At 37.4% G+C, this 22,394-nt stretch overlaps 1 protein-coding gene across 1 annotated transcript in view; it reads right to left on the reverse strand.

Annotated features, from left to right (window-relative positions):
• Nucleotides 1-5,398: 5,398 nt before the first annotated feature.
• The window catches only part of ANKRD33B (ankyrin repeat domain 33B), a 52,060-nt gene continuing 35,064 nt past the window's right edge, over nt 5,399-22,394 (reverse strand). Inside the window, exons 3-4 of the mRNA XM_088131488.1 lie at nt 14,478-14,618; nt 5,399-9,470 (exon numbers count right to left, since the gene is read on the reverse strand). Of these exons, the coding sequence (XP_087987614.1) occupies nt 8,623-9,470; nt 14,478-14,618 (989 nt within the window). The 3' untranslated portion in view covers nt 5,399-8,622. The remainder of the gene's footprint in view (nt 9,471-14,477; nt 14,619-22,394) is intronic.

Raw genomic sequence — 22,394 nt, forward strand, 5'->3', positions numbered from 1 at the left:
ACTGGCTCATTTCCTGTTTAAACAACATTGTAGAAGAGCTTAACAATCCTTCCTTTTATGCTCCATCGATTGGAAGTAGGAAGGTCCCTATATTATTGTATGCTGATGATATGGTACTTATGTCAACAACATTAATTGGAATGAGAAGTCTCTTTACAGAATTTGGGATTTGTTCTAGGAAAGAATATCTACAAATAAATTATTACGTAATAGTATTTGCCAGGCCAAAGAGACATAGATGGACCCAAGATGGTAAGGAGATAGAACAAGTGAGGTTATTCAATTATTTGGGCCTCCATTTTACTGAAACACTATCATGGAAAACACACATAGCATCAGCAAGAACAAAGGCTATGAGATCAATGAGAGCCATTTGCTCATTTTTTTATTCAAAAGGAGGCCTGCTCTCAAGATCTCCTAGGGAAAACAGTCTCACAGTTGACATATGGGGCCCCAATTTGGGGTTTAGGTACCCTAGAAGAATTAGAAATGGTCCAGAACAAATTCATTAGAGCAATTCTAGCTTTACTCCCATGAACACCGGCAGTGATGTTGAGATTAGAAGTTGGCCTTCCATCAATTTATATAAGGGTAAAGAAAGCAATAATTTTATATTATAGGAGACTAGTTCTCATGTCTGACACTTACTTGGCAAAATAATGCCTCCAGAGACAGTTTAACAGCAGATGGGTGAATTCATGTCTAAAACTATTTTCACAATTTTCACAATACCAGGGATTCTTGAATGACATATATTACCATACATTATTAAGGAACAAATCTTTGTTAAAGATTTTAGACAAGATAAGGAAGATTTATACAAGCTTAAGTTGATCAAGTGGTACCAATCTCTTAAAGATGGAAAAGAAATGTCACCTTATTTACTGTCTCTTACATCCTACTCCCTGAGACAAACTTTCAGTGAATGTAGTTTTCACCTTTTAATCATAATTTTATTAAAGATTACAGTTACACAAGTAAAAACTAATACAAACTAAAGAATAAAAGAATAAAAATAAAAAATAGATGGTGCAGAAAGAAAAATAGAAAGAGAAACAGAAATAGAAATAGAAAAGAAAGAAAAAAGAATATAGTAAAGAAAAGGAAAAGAAATATAGAAAGAAGTGATTTCCCCCTTCATCACAACAGGCATAGAGAATTTTAGTAACTTATCACCTTCTCTTAAAATACAACAAATGATCTCTTCTTCCCATATCCCACCTCTTATCATTTCAATCTCATCATTTCAATCCTGATGTCAGCAAAAGTCCATTAAGGGTTACCAGAGGTAATAACATATCTATTTTAATCTTGATCAAATAAGCCAACTTTAAGACCTTTTACTTCAAACAAACTTGATCTTTAGTCCCTTCAAATAATGTCATAGAACTTGATTTCTTTTTGTTTTTTCTTTCTCCCCTCACAAAGATCTTCAAAACTTGAACAAGTCTCTTTTGTAAATCCAGTATAGGAAAATTATCCAAGTCACTCTCTTGGTTATTTGTATATCCCTTTTAATTATTAAGACATCAGCCAGTTTCTTTTGTATGTCCAATGTAACATCTTTTTCTATGTAATTATTTTAGCCTGTCATTTTTAAATCAAATCAATCTTGATCTTGTCAGGTAATACTTGTTCCTGTTTCATAACATCTTTTAAACACAGTGTATCTATAAAGGTAGACACTCTTAAAATTAACTTTTGGGTCCATTGTTCAAAAATATCCTTCAATATGTCCAATGTTAAAATATTTTGCTTTATTCTGTAACTATAAATTGAGTTTGAGAGTTCTTCTCCTTTAATTATAATCTTTAGTTCCCTCTAGTTCCCTCTAGTGTCCAATTTTTAAAGTCTTCTTATATATGTGTGTGTGTGTGTATGTATGTGTATATATATATATAAAATATATATAAAAACAAAAGCATTTTCCCACAGGAAGGATTATTTATAATTAATTCCAAAATCATTCAAATTTATCTGGACCCTTAGTCTGTTTGTAACTTTCTAAAATCAAAGTTTTAATCACCCTTTTGCTGTTTATTCCAAAAAACATTTTTTTAAAGTTCTTAAACTTGTAGTTGAAACTTCTTTCGCTAAGGATTGAAGGAAACTCACCCAATGCTGTAAAACTTGTTGATCCAAAGGTTCCTAACAGCTGAAAAGCAGTTGACAAGCAATTTCCCAAAGTGATTAGAAAAGGAATATGTGAACTCAGTATTCTTTCAAAGGGGCTGACCCTGGTTTGAGCAAGAAGCCTATTCCCTCACCTCCCAGAGCTCTAAACCTACTGGAGACTGCTGTCTTGCAGTTTCCTTGCAAGGAGCAGCTGTTTGGAGCACTTATGGGCTATCTCAAATCCTTTCCTTGTCCAGAGATGAATTATCGAAGAGCTGGTCTACTTGCTGGCTCTTCATTCTGCCACGGTTGTCGACTTAGCTTTTCACGGAGCTGTCTTCATTCCGCTATTTCTTCCCTGGAACAACTCATTGAACTTTGTTTTCAGACAATGCCAACAGACTATTTGGATGGAAGATATAAAGGATTACCAGTCACACACCATTTGTGCATTTGTAATAATTCACAGGTGGAAGATCTGATCCATTACTTATTACATTGCAAATTATAGCAGAAACCCAGAGCTAGATTTATCATCCTTTTAACCCAGCTGAATCAGTTCAGCATTGAAGGAAAAATCTATTTCCTGCTGACTGATGAAGACAAACATGTAAACAAGTTGTATTGTTTGTAATGGCTACAAGGAAGATACAAATGCAGATGTTGACAGATAGTGCTGTTAATTTTAGGGGGGTTGAATTGAACTGATATGCATAGTTGTAATTTGATATGAATTTTGTTGAAAACTATGGTTGCAAATAAAGGTAGTACTAATAATAACTATGTTGGAATCATCTTCCAATCATCTACAGCATGAAAGCAGCAAATAAAGATAACTCTGCTTGAGCCCCAAAGATCTGTAATGCTGTAATCTGATTTGGTAGCTGCAGAGGCAATAATTTTGTCCTTGCTATAGTCAAATTATCTGAGGTCAATGTGAACATTTTCTCTATGGCCACTGCCCTGTGAATGTAAACACAAACTTTAGAAGCAATACACACTAAACATAGAAGAGCAATGCTGCAAGATCACTATGTTGCTAAAGCGTTATAATAATGTCTAATTAAATAAAACGTTTCCACCTTTTCTGGAGTGGTATTCCCCTAGAGATTATATTGATCCCAACCCTGCAAGGCTTTTGTTTTTTGTTTTTTTTAAATAATTGTATTAAAGTTTACAATGAACAAAGATAAAAAACTAATACGAACTTTAAAAAGTATAAAAGAATGAGAAGATAGAAAGCTCAGATAATAAGAAAAGAAGGAAAAATAAGAATATACTAAAGAAAAAGAAAGGAAATATATAAAGAAATGACTTCCCCCTTCATTGCAGCAAGTACAAATAATTTCAGTAACTTATCACCTTCTCTGAAAATACAATAAAATATCTCTTCTTCCCATATCTCATCTCTTATCTATAAACAAATATTTAAAGCCTCATCATTTGGTCCTGGTCAACAAAAGTGCATTAAGGGTTACCAGAAACAGCAACATATATATTTTAACCTTGATCAAATAAACCAACTTTATATTCCTTCCCTTTGTTTTTAACAATCTTGATCTTTAATCCCTCCCAGGACTCAGTTTCTTTTCAATTTCCCTTTGTCTCTTCTCAAAAAATCCTTCAAAACTTCAATAAATCTCTTTTGTAAATACAAAATAAGAAAGTTATCCAAGTCACTCTTCTGGTTTGTTATTTGTATATTTCATTTAATTATTAAGACGTGGCTGGTTTCATTTGTATATCCAGTGTAACATCTTTTTCCGTATTATTCTTGTAACCTGTCATTTTAAAATCCACATTCAAATCAGCTTCAGCCTCAGTCTTATCCAGTAAAACTTGTTCCTCTTCTATAACCTCTTTTAAAACCATTTGTCTATGATAGCTGACAATCTTAACTTCTGTGTCCATTGTTCACAAATACAGTATCCTTCAATACATCTGAAGTTAAAGTATTTTGCTCCATTCTGTATTAATGAGTGGAATTTAAGCATTCTTCTCCTTTAACTATAATCTTTAGTTCTTTCTGGTGCCCTCTAGTGTCTGACCTTCAAAGTCCCATCTTATCATGCTGTTTTTCAAAACAGCAGCATTTTCTCATGGAAAATCTCTCTGAACGCTTAGTCAGTTTCTAAAATCAAGACTCTAATCACCCTTTGGCTGTTTATTCCCCCCCCCCCAAATGTTTTAAGTCCTTAATCTTGTATGTAAAACTTCTTTCTCCAAAGATTGAAGGAGATTCACCCAGTGGATGTTGTAAAACTTGTCAGTCCAAGGGCCTTAATAGTTGAAAAGCAATTAAAAGGCAATTCCAAAAGTGACTAAGAAATGAGGCTCAGCTGAGCATTTTCTCCATGTAGGCTATGTTACAACTGTGAGTTGAGATGGAGTCCCTCGACTTCCAACCACTCCACTCACGAGGCGATAGCCAACATTTCAGTTACTGCAGTCTACTTGTGAGGAACAGCTGTCCAGAGTACATGTGGGCAATCTCACAATCTGTCCTTTTTTCAGAGAGATTTTAGTGGCCAGAACTCACCTTCTGGTCCCTGATCTCTGCCACAGCACTGTCCCTGCTTCTTCAAGGATGTCTAGCTCACCATGTTCTTACCAGAAGTCTCAACCCTGCAAGGCATTTGGAAACCAATTAAGGTCCGGCTGTATCAAAAAGAGTGATATGTTTCTGATCTTTTGTGCAGTGAGAGGGATGTTGATCACTGCTCTGAGCTCTTGATGCTGTCAGAGATTATGTCCTTACCTTATTTTGCTTTTGTTTTAATCGTGTTATTGGGTATGGAGTGTAAGCTGCTCAGGGTTGAATGGAATTGGAGCATCATATAAGTCTTAGTGAGTAAGAAAATGAAATTTGAATTGGTAGAGTAATTTAGGAACACAGTGAAACTAGTCATCGGCCAAAACAGATGCTAATGCTTTGTACCAGAAGGCCCAGCATTTCATACATTGCTTAATCAGAAATAAAAAGGTCAATATTCTTTAATGGGAGCCATCAGACAACTGATATGGTTTCTTCTACGTGTTCCACATCTTCTGTGAGACCTATGAGGTGTTCTCTTTTAGCACTGGCTGCCTTCAGTTGTTTCCTCTAAATCCTGCAGATGGTTTTGAAGTGGAAATTATAGTTGAGACTAGGACTAACTGAAACTGAGAGATCAGGACAAATTAACACAACAGTTCCAAACAGATAAAATACTCCATAATTTAAACATAATTTATTGTTTTATCATTACATAATATGCTGATACAAATGGATTATACCCTTAAACATTACTATTGAACTTCATCCCTGAGTGAATACAGTGGTGCATTTCAAGCAAATTTGTCCTTTACAAAATAATTCAATTGCAAATTCATGTACCCCTTCATTGGAGTGGATTGATTTGGGGGAAGATGACTTTGTGATTTTATACAGTTATATTGGCTCTGAAGAAAATGTACCTTTTACGTCAGAGCTCATCAGAGAACAGTTCTGCTACAGGCATCTAAACTCTCATCTGCTAATTAAAAAAACAATCCCTGTTTCAAAATGTTTTCCATCTCTTTATAGCATGCCATTAAAAATTAGTGTATTTTGCTTGCTTGTTATATGAGTAGTAGTTTTAGCTGGCACAGAATTGATGAAGAAGTGCAAGCAGGCACTTTGTGATAGCCTTGCATACGTGGAACAGGCATGTATTAACTATGGCTGTAATCCTATCAGGGAGTACTCCCCTCTGAACTCAGTGGATTTTATTTCTGAGCTGGAATGGATAGGATTACAGTGTAAAGTACTTTCAGTTCAATGAGTTGCACAGTGGAAACTCCCTTCTGACAGATATTGCCCTTAATTTTTTGTTGTTAACCCTAAGGGATATTTTTTACCTGAAAAGTGTAATTTTTCAACTAGGAACCAGATTGGTACGAATTGTGCAATTCCATTTATTTTGAGGAATGAGGTATTTGTCATCCTAGTTCTTAAAGCAAATCCCTTACTTCTGTAGGAACAACACGCAAGAAAAGGTAAGTGCGGTTGAACTAATAGCTTGCATTACTGTTTCACCCTGCTAGGTGGCAGCACCTGGCTGACCTTGGCTGATTTAAAAGGGCTAAGTTAATATTTTGATGGGAAACTACCTGGAAATCCCTAGAAAGTAAAATCCTCAAGGCAACAGCAAACCACTCGTATCTGCTTGCCAGAAAAGCCATAAGGGTCTGTATGTTCATGAAGTCACCCAGTCAATTTAAAGAAGGCATCTGAGTCCTTTTTGTAATGTTTAGCAATGAAAGCAGAAGAGGTGGTCATATGTTAAGTATATATGTTTAAAAAAAAGTCTGAAGAAAATATATTTATTTATTCCACCTTTTTAGTAGTAAATGCAATTACCGTAATTATTTCTGGGCTCAGTTTATACTAGAATTTGATCAAATTTTAAATTGAACATAAATTGAAAAATAATTGGGGAGATTTTTGTAGAAATGTAACAAGTTATTGTAAAATAAGTGCAATTTATATTAACTTTAAAAAAGTTTTTTTTTTCAGATTAGTAACACAGCAATAAAACACCATACATCAGTAGGAAATACATCAGATACCATTTGTTTACCTTAATTCTAGTTCTCAAAATTAAACCATAATTATACATGGGAGTTTTGTTTTGACAAATCCCCTGAGATTTTTATATCCTTTAAAATGTTTTGGACTAGCATTATTTTCTATTGGCAAGCAATGAGCTGATCCTCTGGATTTTAAGCTGCTGGAGAAAAACCCCCTGCACCATACTTAAAAATCTCTCAAACATCTTCTCACATATCCTGAATAAGGAATGTATGTCATCTGTTCCTTCTTTTCTACCTCTCTAGATACTCCCTTGAAAGCCTACTCTTTTTCTCAATTATTGCTTTACGGTTATTTATCAGGGATACTTCTCAAACTCTCTGGGCCTTTCCCCACTACTGAATTAACCACCCTTCTATCCATCCTTGTTGGCATAAAACCTGCTCATCACATTGCCAATTCTTCTACTGCCTCTCCCACTGCTACCAAATAGTGTTGCCCTGATTTTTTAAAAATTTTTTATCCCACTTTATTATTTTTATAAATAACTCAAGGCGGTGAACGTACCTAATACTCCTTCCTCCTCCTATTTTCCCCACAACAACCACCCTGTGAGACGAGTTGGGCTGAGAGAGAGTGACTGGCCCAAAGCCACCCAGCCAGCTTTCACGCCTATGGTGGGACTAGAACTCAGAGTCTCCTGCTTTCTAGCCTGGTGCCTTAATCACTTTGTCACTGCACCGTTCGTTATATGCAAGATTTTTGGTTTTCCTCTTCTGGCTTTGCTCCAAATCCCTTTCAGCACTACCCCAATCATGCAGGAATTCATCCACCAGAGCACGGCAGCATGAACAGGATGGATCTGAATGAGGGACCCCAAGCAATTTGAAATAAGGGAACACACCAGGACAGAAACAGCCCCTGAGAAGGAGGAGGTAGATAAACCTTACCATGAGTGTGCAACCAGTCAGGTTCAGTGGGAGAGAATGGAAACGGACTAGCTACTGGACAACCACTTTTCTTACTTGTGGTGTGAAAGTAGGGAAGGGGGAGGTGGGTGATTGAAGATGACGCACCCATGGCAAACAAAGGACAAAAGCTAATTCAGCATCCCTCATTCTGTAAACACTGCAATAAGGAAAAGCAGAGCTCCTACGTCTAAAAATTGGATCCTTCTGATGCTATTTCAGAATATCATCAATATGAAACTGTGCAAACCCCCTTACCTTCCCCAGATAAGATAGTAGAGACCTGTTCTCTCTCTACCTTGTTGGAAACTTGGAAAGAAGTTGATTTCAAAGAACAGGGAAGGGAGAAGCAAGGGTAGGAAAAGAACTCAGGAACTAAAGTGTTAATGGGGAGGGCAAACGCTGGGAGAGCAACGGCTGCATCAGAGGCTGGCAAGTGACCAGCGGAGAGGCCATGCCCATACTTCTCAACGCTCTGAAACACCCCAGATCACATCCACCGCAGGACACTTGGCCTCACCTCTCAGATTATGAATAAGAAAGTAGTACAGATTTTACATACCTTGAAGCTAAGGGGTGACAGTATTGGCTTAGAGGGGAAAAGACTACTTTTATACCAATACACTTTGTGACCATTTCAATCTGTTTCACCCATGGGCGGGGGATGGGGTGAGGATTTTATCCTGCACCCCAGGAAGAAGACTAGGGCATTCAGAACATGGTACTGTAGTGCTGCTGAAAACTGTGAATGAGGACAGGGCCTCTGTACTTAGAGTTTAATCCTATTGCCCTTTGTCTCATTTTTAGGAGGATAGTTGTTAAAATTCTATAAAAATAATATTTTCCATGTGTTAAAATTATTCATACAGATGCCTTGCATTCCCTAAGTCTCTTAAAGTAACTTTGATCTTCAGTATGATTTTCCCTTTCTTAAATTTATATGATATACCATGTCAACCCATTTATTGGTACCAACAGCAATTTGGCTTAAGTTCTTTTTCTCTGCAGAGACGCTTGTTTCTGTTTCTGAGCTTCAGCTTTTTTCTTTTCTTCTTCAGCCTTCTTCCTTTGTTCCTTCAGCTCCTTATACCTCCATTTGGGAATCTGCAGGTAGGTCCCATCACTGGCACTACTTTTCGGTCTCACTTTCTCTGGCTGGAAAGTAGGCCGAGGTGCCTTACTTATACGGACTCTGGGGATGACAATCCCAGGGCGGACACTGCTTCTTCTTAACAAGTGCAGTGGCAACAGGCTGGTTTTCCTTGGAACCACAATGTTGACCTGGGGTACATTTAAAGTGAAAGGCTGCAGGCTGGCCCTCCGTTCCTTCTTTTTGGACACTAATGTAATTCTAGAATTCTGAAACAACTTCTTATAGCTATTAAAATGTTCCCTATTCTCCAAAATTTGAAGTTCTTTAGCTCTTTGTTTCCTAAGAATTTCTTGCACAGCTGGCCTACGTTTTCCTACAGCAGGGGGACTTTCAGGGCACACAGTCCTACAAGCTATGGCAACAAAAGAGCTTCTTAAACTTGTTGTTGTTCTAACCATGTGATTGAGGACCCCATCTTCTTCAGGGCTATGGAAAGCTCTGAAATCTACAATGGACCTCAACGTTTCTGAGATCTTCTGCAAGCAAGTTTTTGTACCTGTAGCCTTGGCAAGAAGTTCCTTCATCTTTGGCCATTCAAGCACATACTGATCACAAAATTGCTCAGCACATGGCTTGTCCATAAGTCTCTGTATAAGATATGCAGATTCTATTCTTCCTGTGAAACACGCCCATTCTTGAGGAGTGAATCCACGGCCTGGGTCTGTTGCATTAATATTTGCCCCTTCAAAGAAATGAGAGAGAGAGAAAAAATAGGAAAAGTGCTCAAGGTATGTGTTTTCATCTGAGAGACTGTAAAAGTTCTGGTTCTTGATAGTTCTTTTTAACTGCCATGGTTGATAGTTTGATAACAAGGTTTTGGGCTATATTACATGGTTAGAGGTTTGAGGTACAGTACTAAGACTGTAGAGATGGATGATGTTCCACATACCATTGCATTAATACTGTAGTCTTCCAACAATCAGCACAATCAAAGTAGAATGAGATCTACTTTCATTAACAACCACTGATTAAAATTAATTTTCTTAAAATAAGGAATTAAATCATAATATTGACTGATTACCCCATCTGCATATACCAACCATTCTCTTTCACACACAGAAACACAGAAGTACACACATGCACTCATACAGAAATAGGGTTTCTGTGCTTTAGAAAAAAGATTAAATCTCTCAAGAAAGCACCCTCTCCTAATCAATGGCTAATCTCCAGTCTAATTTTCAAAAGGATTGATGCTTTTCACTAGCAGTTTCTGTAGTTGTTGCTCATTCTTTTCAACAGCTTGTTCCATTCCTCTCAGTGAATGTAAAAAAAATTGTCCTCAATTTACAGGTAATTATTTGGACACACACACACACACCATCTCCCAATTGGGTAAATACTGTAAATTTAAAGTTTGAAAAAACATGCTGTACCCAAATATTAATAAAATTTCATTTTTTGGCCTTATATAAGGTTGAGAGAGAAAGACAGATTTACTGCCTTGTCTTCCTCTTGCTTGTTACTCCAATAATAAATCGAGATGTGCAAAATGTTTTGAGTATTCCAAGCATGAAAGAAAATGTGTTTTTCAGAATGTTGATTTCAGATTGGAACAGAACTCTAGGAATGGGCAAAACATTCCATGCACAGAGTGTTCCTGTACAGATCAGAGAGTATCAGACAGTTCATGGTTGGACCAAAGAATATATGTTTCTTCTATGAATGGACCTGGAGCTTGCATGTTTTAGCAGAGATGTTTCAGGGTGGAAGACAGCATGGAAGAGTCAGGCAAACAGCAGGCAGTAGCAGAGAGTTAGGGTGGAGCAGGGCAGTGGCAGCAGGGTAGGAAGGCATATGGCAGCGGAAAGATAGGATAATGGGTTGGATAGATGAATACCTCAGGGTATGTGAGATGGTGGCAGGGAAGGAAGGCATGAAGCAGCAGAGGAATAGGGCGAGTTGAACGGGTGTGCTGAGTGGCTGCAAGGCAGCACTGGGGAAGGAAGCTGTGTTGTGGCAGAGAGAGTAGGGGTAGCAGGTGCATGTGTATGGCAGTGGCAAGGAAGGAAAGTGCAGCAGGCTGAGCAGAGGAATCAAGAGAAGGGAGGTATACCCCAGTCTTGCTGCACAGGCCCTTTAAGACTCCTCCAGATTTGGCTTGGATGAAACCAGGGTCAATCTGAATGATCTGGATTTCACTTCTTCAGCTGGATTATGACTCACTCAGAATGCTGTAGTCAAAGATTTGAGCCACATGTGTTTGCTCCATGCACTGAGCTAAACTCATTTTTTGCTTCGTGCACACCTTTACAAAACATGCTGCTTTGTTTTGAGTGTGAAACAAAATTTGACTGTTTTTAGAAATGCTGTTTAGGATGGTCCACTATTTTGAGCATGGCAATTTCAGCTGTTGTTTTGTAACATGTGGCTGAATTGCTTTTTCCAGCTTAGCCAGTACAACAACAGAGACCAGTCATTAAAGGTGTGCACAGCATTTGAAAAAGAAAGAGGTGCTTTGGGAAACCTGTCTGTAGGAGTGAGAGCTTTTATAGTATCCTCTGCAAGACTGAGACAGTTGCTTCTATGACTGTCCTTGGATGTCTCTGTGCACGTGTGCATGTATGGCCTCTTCACTTGGCTGTTGGCTTTGCACACAAGTGCCCTAGACAATGGAATGTTTGAAATACACTGAGCTTTTATACAATCTTTAAAAACCAGGAACTTCAGATGTTCTATTATCTTTTCCTGGTTTTCTTTCTTTTCATGCATTTAAGAAGCACCAGCAGCCTGTTGACCTGATGGCCAATCCTATATGTAAGTGAAAGCATGAGCAAAGAGCAATGTAATTGCAGGCTGTAAAAAACCTAAAAAGGAAAAAGGAAATCAACTTCTGCTTCCTCTTTTCAAGTAGGTTATTCATGTCTACAGAAAAACTGGTCAAAGAGATTATTTTTAAAAAAATAAAAATACTAAGAAAACCACATAAGAGTAAAAGAAAATAAAATTTGCCCCAGCTTGTGCAACTTCTTTAATTTCAAGCCAGAGCTTGTTTAACCTTAGGCTGGAAGATATCCTTGCTGAAGGAAATATTAATGAGATTAGCTGCTCCCATCTTCCTTGGATACTTTTCTCCTTCATGATTTCATGCAGTTGGATCCTACCTACTTTCTCTTTGAGTTAATCAAAATCTGTTCTTCTGAAGTCTAGTGCAGGTAGTCCTCAATTAACAACTGTAATTGGGACCGGCAATTCCATCACTAAGCGATGTGGTCGTTAAGTGAAACATCATGCGATCATGTGCCAGACTTATGATGTCAGTTTCATTGTGGATGTTAAGCAGAACACTCGGGATCATTAACTACAACATCACATGATCATGACTTGCAACTTACTGCCAGATTCTCCATTGATTTTACTTGTTGGAAGCTGGCTGTGAAGCTCGCAAATGGTGATCATGTGACCACGGGATGCTGCGACCATCGTAAATGCATGCCAGTTGTGAAGTGCCCAAATGGCAATCACATGACCGTGGGACACTGTGACCATCATAAGTTTGAGAACCAGTTGTTAAACTACTTTTTCAGTGCCGTAAGTTTGAACGGTAACTAAACAGGGCAGTCATTAACCAAAGACTACCTATTCATAGATCGGATTCTTTTCAGTTCTTCCTCCCCTGGATGTCATGAACTCAAGGCTAACATGACTGCTTATTCCTAAACTACCAATCAATTTCTTCTCTTTGTTGATGGGATGTTGAAGGCCTTTTGATTACAGATTCTAACCTAAACAGATTTTTCAGTGGCTGACAATAGAGTTGTGTTCTCATTATTTTCTTCAGGGATTTATTTTAATGTTTTCAAAATAATCTCTCACCAAAATGTTTTTTATTTATGTTAAAACTGCCATCACGTAGCTAACATTTTATTTATATCACACTGCATTTGAATTAATTGTAAACTACAATAATTGACTTGGTAAGAAATTGTCAGGAAGAAAACGCAGTTTGCAGTGAAGGGATAGCATTTCAAAAACAGCATAGCATTTAAGTGACTGGGAGACCTGCTCGCACTCTCTTTCTTCCAATATGAATTCTACATTGTTGTTAAAGACCAAAATAAAGAATGATCCAGAGAATGAAAATTAAAGCTACAATGAACCTCATTGTTAAAAAATGCATTTGTGACCTTTCTCTATTTAAAGCACTATACAGTGGGAAAGAAAACAAACCGAACAACCAGCAAAATTCACTAATAAAAAGAGACAGATAACCAAAGGAACAGAAGGGATGTTTGCTAACAACCTCACTATAACAGATGGTAAGTCTATGAATTTAGGTTAATCTCATGAATGGTTAAGAGGTTCATTTAAGACTGTGTCAGACTATAATAAGAACAAGTAAAAGATACATCTAAAACCACACTATAGCAGACAAGCAACTGGCATACTGTATACAATGACTTTCCCTTCACTATTTCTTGCCTTTGTGAATGTCAGCAAATAACTTTAGAAAAACATAATGTTAAATAGTGTTGCACATCCAAATTTAATGAAAAGACAGCATTTCCTAATTTTTGTTTTATTTTATATTGTTTTTTAAAAGGTCATTTTAGAGAAGTTGATTTCCTGCTCTACTGCTTCAAGTTCTACAAGAACAGCAGGGTGTTTAGCTGTAACTGAAATTCTTCCTATGATCAATCCTTTAGTCATTATATTGGATTATGTAATTGTGCGAAACATTGTAGAATCTGTGAAATAGGTTGGTATTCCTGTCCTCTCTACCTACAGGGCACTACCTCTGTAGCCACCTCATGTATTTGCCAAGGGATGGATCAGTACATTCCTATACAGTTTTTTTTCAGCATTGCTGTGATCATTACAACTAACTGGGGAACACCAGCAGTGGGAAAAGAGGATGGCTTGTATGACAGCACAGATGATCAAAGACAGCCAGTCATATGCAAGCGGCCAGCCTTTGATTTCCAATGTCTATAAATTTACACAACTGCGAAACAGCTCAAGCTAATCCAGATAAAGCAAAGCTTTTCTGATACTAGTTAGTGCCCAGTTTCTGAACAAAAATTAGTAAAATAAAACTCTACCTTCCCAAAATCAGCAAGGGAAAAGTACTAACGGCTACTTCCTTTGTTGTTGCTGTTAACTTTCAGCAGAACAGGATGAAATTTCCAGAAGGCTACACTGTCTTCTTGAGGAGACAAAACATATCATTTTTATTAGAAATTAGTGCAGTGATTTTCAAGCTATTCTTGTTTAGGAATATATTCTTTTACTTTGCACAAAACTCTCTCCAAATTTGGCACGGGGGTTTTTCACAGAAGGGGCTACTCTCACTGCAACTTTCATAAACTGTTTGCAGAAAATGGTTAAATGCTTATTTGAGTATTACTTTTAGACTTTATGATGTACAGTAAACATGTTCCTTAATTTAGCTTTCTGACTGAGGTGTATCTAAAGAAATTTAGTGATAGAAAACAGCAATAAGAAAAATAGATTGATGTAATAGTAGAACCACTGAAATCAATGGAGTCATGATTAACTTAAATTTCATTGGTTTCAATGAATATGATTTTGGAACCAAATCTTCTACTGTACAGTATTTACTGCATATTATTTAATAATAGCCAGCCAAATATATTATGAAAGTATATGTCAGCATCTGGAGTTCTTCAGTGAGAATAATCTACAACAGTTCAGTGGGAAAGAAAACAATGAAAAAAAGAATTCTGTATACCTGCCAATATTAAGGCTCTGGCACATTCACTTCGGCCTTGCATTGCAGATTTCATGAGTGCAGTAAATCCAAATGCATTCCTTTTCTCAATATCAAGGCCAGGATAATAGTTGAGTAAATATTGTGTAATGTTAATATGTCCTATAAAAAGAACAGAAATTATCTGTACAAAGAATATTGGTTTCAAATCAGTATAAATATTACTTGGTTAAGTTACAGGGTTTTCAAAATTATGACACGCGAAGGCTCAGAGAAAATTCTCCCCCCTTCCCTCTCTTTCTCGATACACACAAACAAGTCTCAAACTCAAATACCAATTGAAACATAAAGTGTTATGGCACAGATACTAAGGTGTTCACAGAATGAATGCTCCCCACTTCTTTCCCTTATCTGAAGCTACTTCTCCTTCAGAGTAATTTCTCCTCCTCCAGAGCTACTAATCAGTTGTAGAATCCTTGAACAATGCTGAAAGGAACCCAAGGGCGGTTCAGGGAGAGTGAAATTGCCCCAATTCATGCTTGATTCTCAGGTAAATTAAGCTTAAGAAAATTCACAACAGGTACACTTCCCATTGACTCCTCCCCAGCAACTCCCTACCAGATCGCTTAGGAGTCATGCCCAATCGTCTGGCAAGACTCTGGGGAAGGTGACTGCAAGAAGAAACTTGCATCCCATGAACTTCCTTACATTATCTGCTAATAAGCCCTCTGGAACGTAACAGTAAACAAACAGGAATTAATTTACACAAAGATTAATATATTTAAATTAAATGTTAACTAGAATTACTTCATGCAGTTTTATCCATGGTCAGAAATAGTTGGACAAAACGAGAGTTTCTTGATCTAACAGCTCTGAGGCAGCCACCAAGAATTCCTCTTTACACTTTCTATATCCTTGGAAACATCTCCAGATATTTATTCAGGAATAGGAATAACTACACACTGAACTATAAGTTTTACATTAACATGCATTACCTAATAATTACAGTTCAACAGGCATGGAACACATGTGTTCAGATAGCATGAAGTAATTGATTTAGAGGCCAAAACACTAAATTATTTCCATACTAATCTGGAAATATAATTTTGGGGGGTAAAGTGCGTGAGAGAATAGAGTCTGCAGCTGCAGAATAGACAATAGAGCAGTTAGACAGCATATACTTTGACAGAAATCCAATAATTCTTGCCAAATTTTACAAAGCAAAATGTGTTGTTTAGAGAAATGGATATATTTCTAATGGAAAATAAATAATTTAAATACAATCTGGGTGGCTTGAGAATGTTGTTATTCAAGGGTTATGAGATGAAAGTTGATATCCCTGTAAAATTAACAATATAAAACAACAAGGGTTATGTTTCAAAGGGCAAACTGAGCTGCATAAAATATTTTTTTAAATGACCCCTCCACAACTGCCATTGGGAGCCTGTGAAAGTGAGCTAAGCATAAGCTCCTTCTGAATCCTGGAATAGTGATTTGAAAAAGTATGAGGGTATTCTTAGGTATACAAACTGATTATTCCCAAAGACAATCTCTAAGCAGGGAGGACTGTTCCATTTGATCTTCCATATCTAATACTGGTTGCTTGAGTGTTTTTTCTGCATTCTTGAAATCCAACATCAGAAGGGCACTGCCAGAGAAATATAATTCAACTGCTGATAAAGTGATCTTTTCCAATTTAAGTTGAAGTTGAAGACAAGTCAACCTTTTGGCAAAAAGGATCAGCTTAACTAATAAACACATATATTTAACCAGAGACAGGTCTCCACTTTAGTATTAGCCCAGAACTGCAGAAGGTGATCTTGCAGTTACTCTTAGGCAGACTTTCTCAGTGCTGGTACTTCACTGTGGAAGGCCCTCCCCCCTGAAATTCGTGAACTGGCTGCAAATATATCTGTTACCGTAGGTGCCTTTTAAGGAACACTTTTTACGCAGGCTTTCCTTGTATCACCATGGTACATACGTGGCTTTCCCCCCACTTTCTAAGCTGCATATGTCATTTTTTATTCTATTTTATATTTTGAGTGAGAGTCCTCCTTTGGTTGTTCTGTTATGTGCTGGTTGCCATTTTATATTTTGTATTTGCTCATTGTTATATGGTGGGGGGTTTTCTTCTTTGATTTATTGTTTGCTGGGCACTGCCCAGAATCACATTGTTTGAGTCTGATGGCCTTATAAATCTTAAAAATAAATAAACATTTTAATCTGTGGCTTATATTTTTGATAAACTGCTTTGAGATTTGTTACAATGGGAAGGATATAGAAATCTGTATTTATTTATGTGTTTACTTTTTATTTTGTTTCTTGTCTTATTGGCCATGCATTATAGTTCTCCAAATCGATCTTGACTCTTGCAGCTTTCTTGGCCACATTTTCAGATGTGGTTTCCATGACTTTCTTTCTATTGCTGAGAGGAAATGACCGATCCAAAGTGACCCAGCTGGCTTTGTGCCTGAAGTGGGACTAAAACTCCAGTTTCCTTGTTCCTAGTCCAGTGCCTTTAACCACTACACCAAACTGGCCAGAGTTCAATTTTTCAGCTAGGGGAACAACATCCTGTTTAGAGAGAGTATATAAATTGAAATGATTAAATAAATAAACATTGAGAATTGAATGTATTTATTCTTAGAAATAGTTTCAACAGACTATCAGCTATAATCTCCATTTGAGAACTGGATTTTGCTTGTTTGGCTAGATATAGGAAATCTATAAGTGGGGACAATCACAAGGAAAAATTATAGACTTAGGGGAGCTAATAGATTGAAGACCAATTAAACCATCAAGCCCTTGAACTGGACTGACAGAATAAGATAAACACCTAGTGCCATTGTTCCTCATTCAAAACATTTTTCTAACTTGTCATTTGTTGGGTTGATCATACTATCAGCCATCACAAAAGTAACTCAATTACAGTGGTACCTCGGGATACGAACGCCTCTACTAATGAACTTTTCGGGTTACGACCAGCTCCGGCTGCAAAAATTTACCTCGATGTGCGAACTCCGCCTTGGGGTACGGTCATTTTTCCGCCCTGACATGTGGTCCACGGCCATTTTCCCCCCCGACACGTGGTCCGCGGCCATTTTTCTGCCCCTGACACGTGGTCCATGGCCATTTTCCCGCCGCGCTGCGCAGCGCCCGGCCGTTTTCCCACCCCTGACGCGTGGTCCGCGGACGCCAGAATGGATTAACGGTAATTACATTGAACGTTATGGGGAAATTTGCTTCAGGGTGCGACCAAATTCGGAGGGCGGAACTGATTAACCGGATTTACATTGAACCCTATGGGGAAATTTGCGTCGGGTTACGACCAACTCGGGATATGCCCAGAGTCATGGAACGGATTAAGTTCGTATCCCGAGGTACCACTGTACTGTCAGCTGTAAAAATATTCTCTCATTTTACTTTGTAGTCCAGTTAAATACTTTGCAGTGCATATCAATCAAATGTATCAACAAAGTTTATGAAGAAGTATCATTTGAACAGTTAAACTCAACTAGCAGCATAACTTCTGGTACCACTTTAATGTTAGTAGTATCATGGCACCCCAACCAACCTACTTGTTCATGGAGAAAGAGAACATGTTTTTGCTGATAAGCAGCACTGTGTTGAGTTTCTAGGTTGCTATATTTTCAGTTGCTTCTTTTTGAAAAAGAGGCCTTTCCTAGAGTTCCCCTGCCTAGGTATTGGGAATTAATGCTAACCTACATTTTTTAGGATTGTTGATAAAATAGTCAAAAGGTTGTAGAAAAGTAAATAAAGTGTCGCTTTGTGTGAGATGGGCGGGTATATAAATGTGATATATAAATAAATAAATAAAACACCAAGTACTTATGCTGAGTATCTATGCATTTGCTTCCTCCCACTTTCTCACATGTTCTCCTAAACCATGGAAGACAACATAGCTAGTAGCAGAATGAAGTATAACTTAGCAAAAGCAACAGTGGGGATTGTTCTTATGTTTTTATTTCCATTTCTCAGAATACCTCATCCACCACTAGAATGTGACTTCAGACATACGTAGCCCATTGTATCTGCCAATACTTGCCATGGAAACAAGCATAAAGCTTCTGCTCTAGTTTGCAATGCTCTGTGCACTACCTATTAGAATTTTTCAAATCAGAACTTATCAATCACAGAATGAATAGAAAAAAATTAACATGAATTCATTAATTACACTTACTGCACTATTGACTACCAGAGTCTCTTAATGATTTACAATAAACTCATACATATTATTGTTATTGCTCATTAGAACTTCATGTTTTCTTCCTTCTCAGTTATTTATCTAAACAAAGGAATATTATGTACATTCTAGCAATCCCATATGCTACTTCATTCTATTCTACCACAGTTTACCTAACACTCTGTTGTCCTTACTTTCCATCCAAGATTGCTTCCATTTTCAATCAAATGGAAGGAGAAGACATGAGAAGATCAGTGTTGACCAAGAATCATGAGAGGGACGGATTGTGGAGGAATTGCATTAGATGAAAGTGACTATTTTACAAGAGATGGGAGGAACGAGCTAAAGGAACCTATGGGATAAGGAATACACTAGATGTTAAATTACTATAGTAAATCTAAACAAACGTTACTGTTACTAATAATTGCTGTTGCAAAGGATCACTCAATTGGTATACATTTCAATTTGCACAAAAAGGAAAACCAAAGTGATAACAAGCTAGAGAAGCTCCCCTGTGATGAAAACTAGAGTGTTTAGGACTTCTTTAGCTTGAGCAAAAGTGGGAACGGGGAGACACGATATTGGTAATAAAATCAGTTGTGGCATAGAAAATGTAATCAGGCAAAAAGTATTTTTCACTTTAAGAACTCACTCAGCCATCAAAACTAAATGAGGCAAGATTCAGCACTGATAAAAGGAGCACTTCTTTACAGAACACACAGACAAATTATGGAATTTGCTGCCATCAGAAAAGTTGATGGCCTCCAATTTAGACAGGTTTGAAAGGGCAGTGAACAAATTCAGAAATGAAGCTATTAATGGATACTAGTCTTGATGGCTGTTTATTATTTCCAGAATCACAGGCAGCAGATTTTAAATACCACCTGCTAACAAATAATAGAAGAGGTCTATCACTCTCCTCTGCATGTTTGTGAGCTTGTTGAATGCATATAGTTATCCAAGTGATAAAGAATAGTCCAAAAACAGGCAAAACATGTTGGCAAATATATATTTATATATTTGATCAATATAGTTCTTCAGTCTGAATTCCAGCTCAACATACACATTTAAGCGTAGTTACTCAAACTAATGGTAATCAATTAACTAAATTTAAAAGCTCTAATGCAAAACGTAAACTTTATATCTAGGAAACTGATTGCCAACAAAATGCACAATTAATTCATACCACTAAAAACTGCTTAGTGCTTTACTAGTTGTGGGAACATTTGCAACTACTTGAAAACTGCCCACAAACATAGCTGGCTCAAAAAAAGAGGTGTTCAGGAAGAGCAAGTGCAACAACTATGGGATAAAAAGATGTATATTCTTACACCCTGGAAATAGATGAATTGCTCACCTTCACCCAGTGCTAGGTCTCACTTAGATAGGGTCTAGTAAGATGATTCAGGTAGCAACTTGCATCTACAACTGAGTTTGTGGAGACTGAGGATGCAAATTGGTCCTCTGTGACATGAACTTTGCCATGTTTGAGCTGGATCCACATCTCACCAGGCTGTTTTGTGCAGCTGGGCAGAGCATGTGTGACTCAATTTCGATTTGGAAGCTGTATAATCCTTTCTGGGAGGGTGGTATTTTTCTTGAAGAAGTAATGCCCCTCCTTCTGAAAAGGCCATCTCTCAATCAAACATCCTAGATGACTACTAACCAATCTCCAGCCTCTCCCTTTGAGGAAAATGTAGTAGGAATGCTGTAGAAGTCTTAATCTGGCCTAGAGGTTGTGAGGGCCTGACTGGGTCAAAATAACCTCAGATTAAATCCATGCAAGATAGAGTTATTGTTTTTCAGAGATCTCTCTCTCTTCCAGTTTTAGTTCTGGATGGGGCTATACTCCACCTAAAGGAGCAGGTCTGCACTTTGGGGGTTCTTCCAGACTCACAGGTCCAGCTACAGTAGCAGGTGGAGACCATGGCCTTGGCCCAGCTCCAACTAGTGTGCCAATCAAGGGCCCATTGGGTCAGAAAGCCCTGTCAGCAGCAATTACCTCACATGTACATAGAACTGCTTCATTTGCTCTGCTAACCAGGGGTAGGAGATCCAGTCATATAGAGGTAGTCCTCAACTTACGACCACAATAGGGACTGGAAAATTCATCATTAAGTGCTGCAGTCATTAAGTGAGGTGTCACGTGACCACACCCAATTTTACGATATTTTTTGCAATGGTCTTTAAGTGAATCACAGCAGTTAAGTAAACCATGTGGTTGTTAAGTGAATCATGCGGTTCCCCCTTTGTGCTTGTCAGAAGCTGGCTAGGAAGATTGCAAATGGTGATCATGTGACCCCAGGACGCTGCAACCGTCGTAAATACATGCCAGTTGCCAAGCCCCTGAATTTTGATGTCGTGACCACGGGGACACTACAATGTTAATAAGTGCTAAGACCAGTCATAAGTCACTTTTTTCAGCACTGTCGTAACTTTGAATGGTCACTAAACGAATGGTTGTAAGTCAAGGACTAGCTGTAACAGCAATTATAAGGTGATATACTGAAAAACAAACAAGGCTAAGATAATGTATACAATATATAAATACATTATCAAAGTATATAAACATTATTCCTTATAATGCTTAATCAGGAATTATTCTATGTCACCATATTATTTGGGAGAAAATACATAAAATTTAAAATCTTCCTGCCACCATCTGAAAATGAGAAACTTAGACTTCTTGTTGTCTTTGCTCACATTGGTTCTTCTCCTGATAGCATAGTATCTTAGGTGGTGAGGAAGGGACAATTCCACCTCTTTAGATGACCAGTTGTTTATAAAGAAGTAAATTTTTATTTAACAATAACAGTGTGTGACCAGATGGGTCATTTTCTTTACAGGAACAGAACTCTGGTATTTATTTAGAAAATAATTACTTTTTCACAAGGGCCTAAGTAGTGTCTTCCTCCCCTTCCCTTCCCTATTTTTATTCTATTAACTGCCTCTTGCATTCCTCCTTGCAACTCTTTATTTTAGATTTCTGTCCAACCTTCCTTATAAGCGTCCAGTTAACCCTTTGCCTGGAATACGCTAAAGCTGCAACCTATTGTTTTATCACATATTCCCTCTTCTCCTTCAAGCTTAGACAACTATCCTTCCAGAATAGTTCTATGCAGAAGAGATTCTTTTGCCTTAAAATAAACAAAAGTAAATAAAATAATAATTTCCTGCAGTCATATATTTCTTTCCAGTTTACATTCATAGTTGTTGCAACCTCATTTCCATTAAGGGCAGCATCAGTGATAGCTGATTCTGGATTATATATCTTAGTTCCCGTTTAATTTCTTTTTTAGGTTTCTTCTTTTTACTAATATGGGAAAGGTTTGTGGCATCATTAGCTGTCTGATCAACTACAGTCACGATAATTGTTTCTTTTTTAGTAGGTTTTCTAAAATGTTCAACAATATCCATTCCTACCCATTCACATACATATGCAGAGTTGTAAAACCACACAAATATTATAACATCACATTCAGACTTACAAATAAACAAAACTGTAAGGAGCGAAGTTTTTCATTGCCATTCTATTTACATATAACACAAATAGTTTAGTGAAGAAAGTCTAGAAAATCATAATCAGAGAGTGTATCATGTAATCTTCTGAGTTAAAACGGCACATTCCAAACCATCCAAATCCACTTACTTCTAAAACATCCAATCTGATACATTTCATTTTGCTTTGATCATTTTTATCCTCACTTTTGCCATGCCCTGGTCTCAAGAACCCT

Source organism: Python bivittatus, unplaced genomic scaffold (assembly GCF_059951505.1).
Source record: "Python bivittatus isolate LINGU-HERP-01145 unplaced genomic scaffold, Pbiv_v1 ctg000960_np1212, whole genome shotgun sequence".
In the NCBI taxonomy this organism is placed as follows: Eukaryota; Metazoa; Chordata; class Lepidosauria; order Squamata; family Pythonidae; genus Python; species Python bivittatus.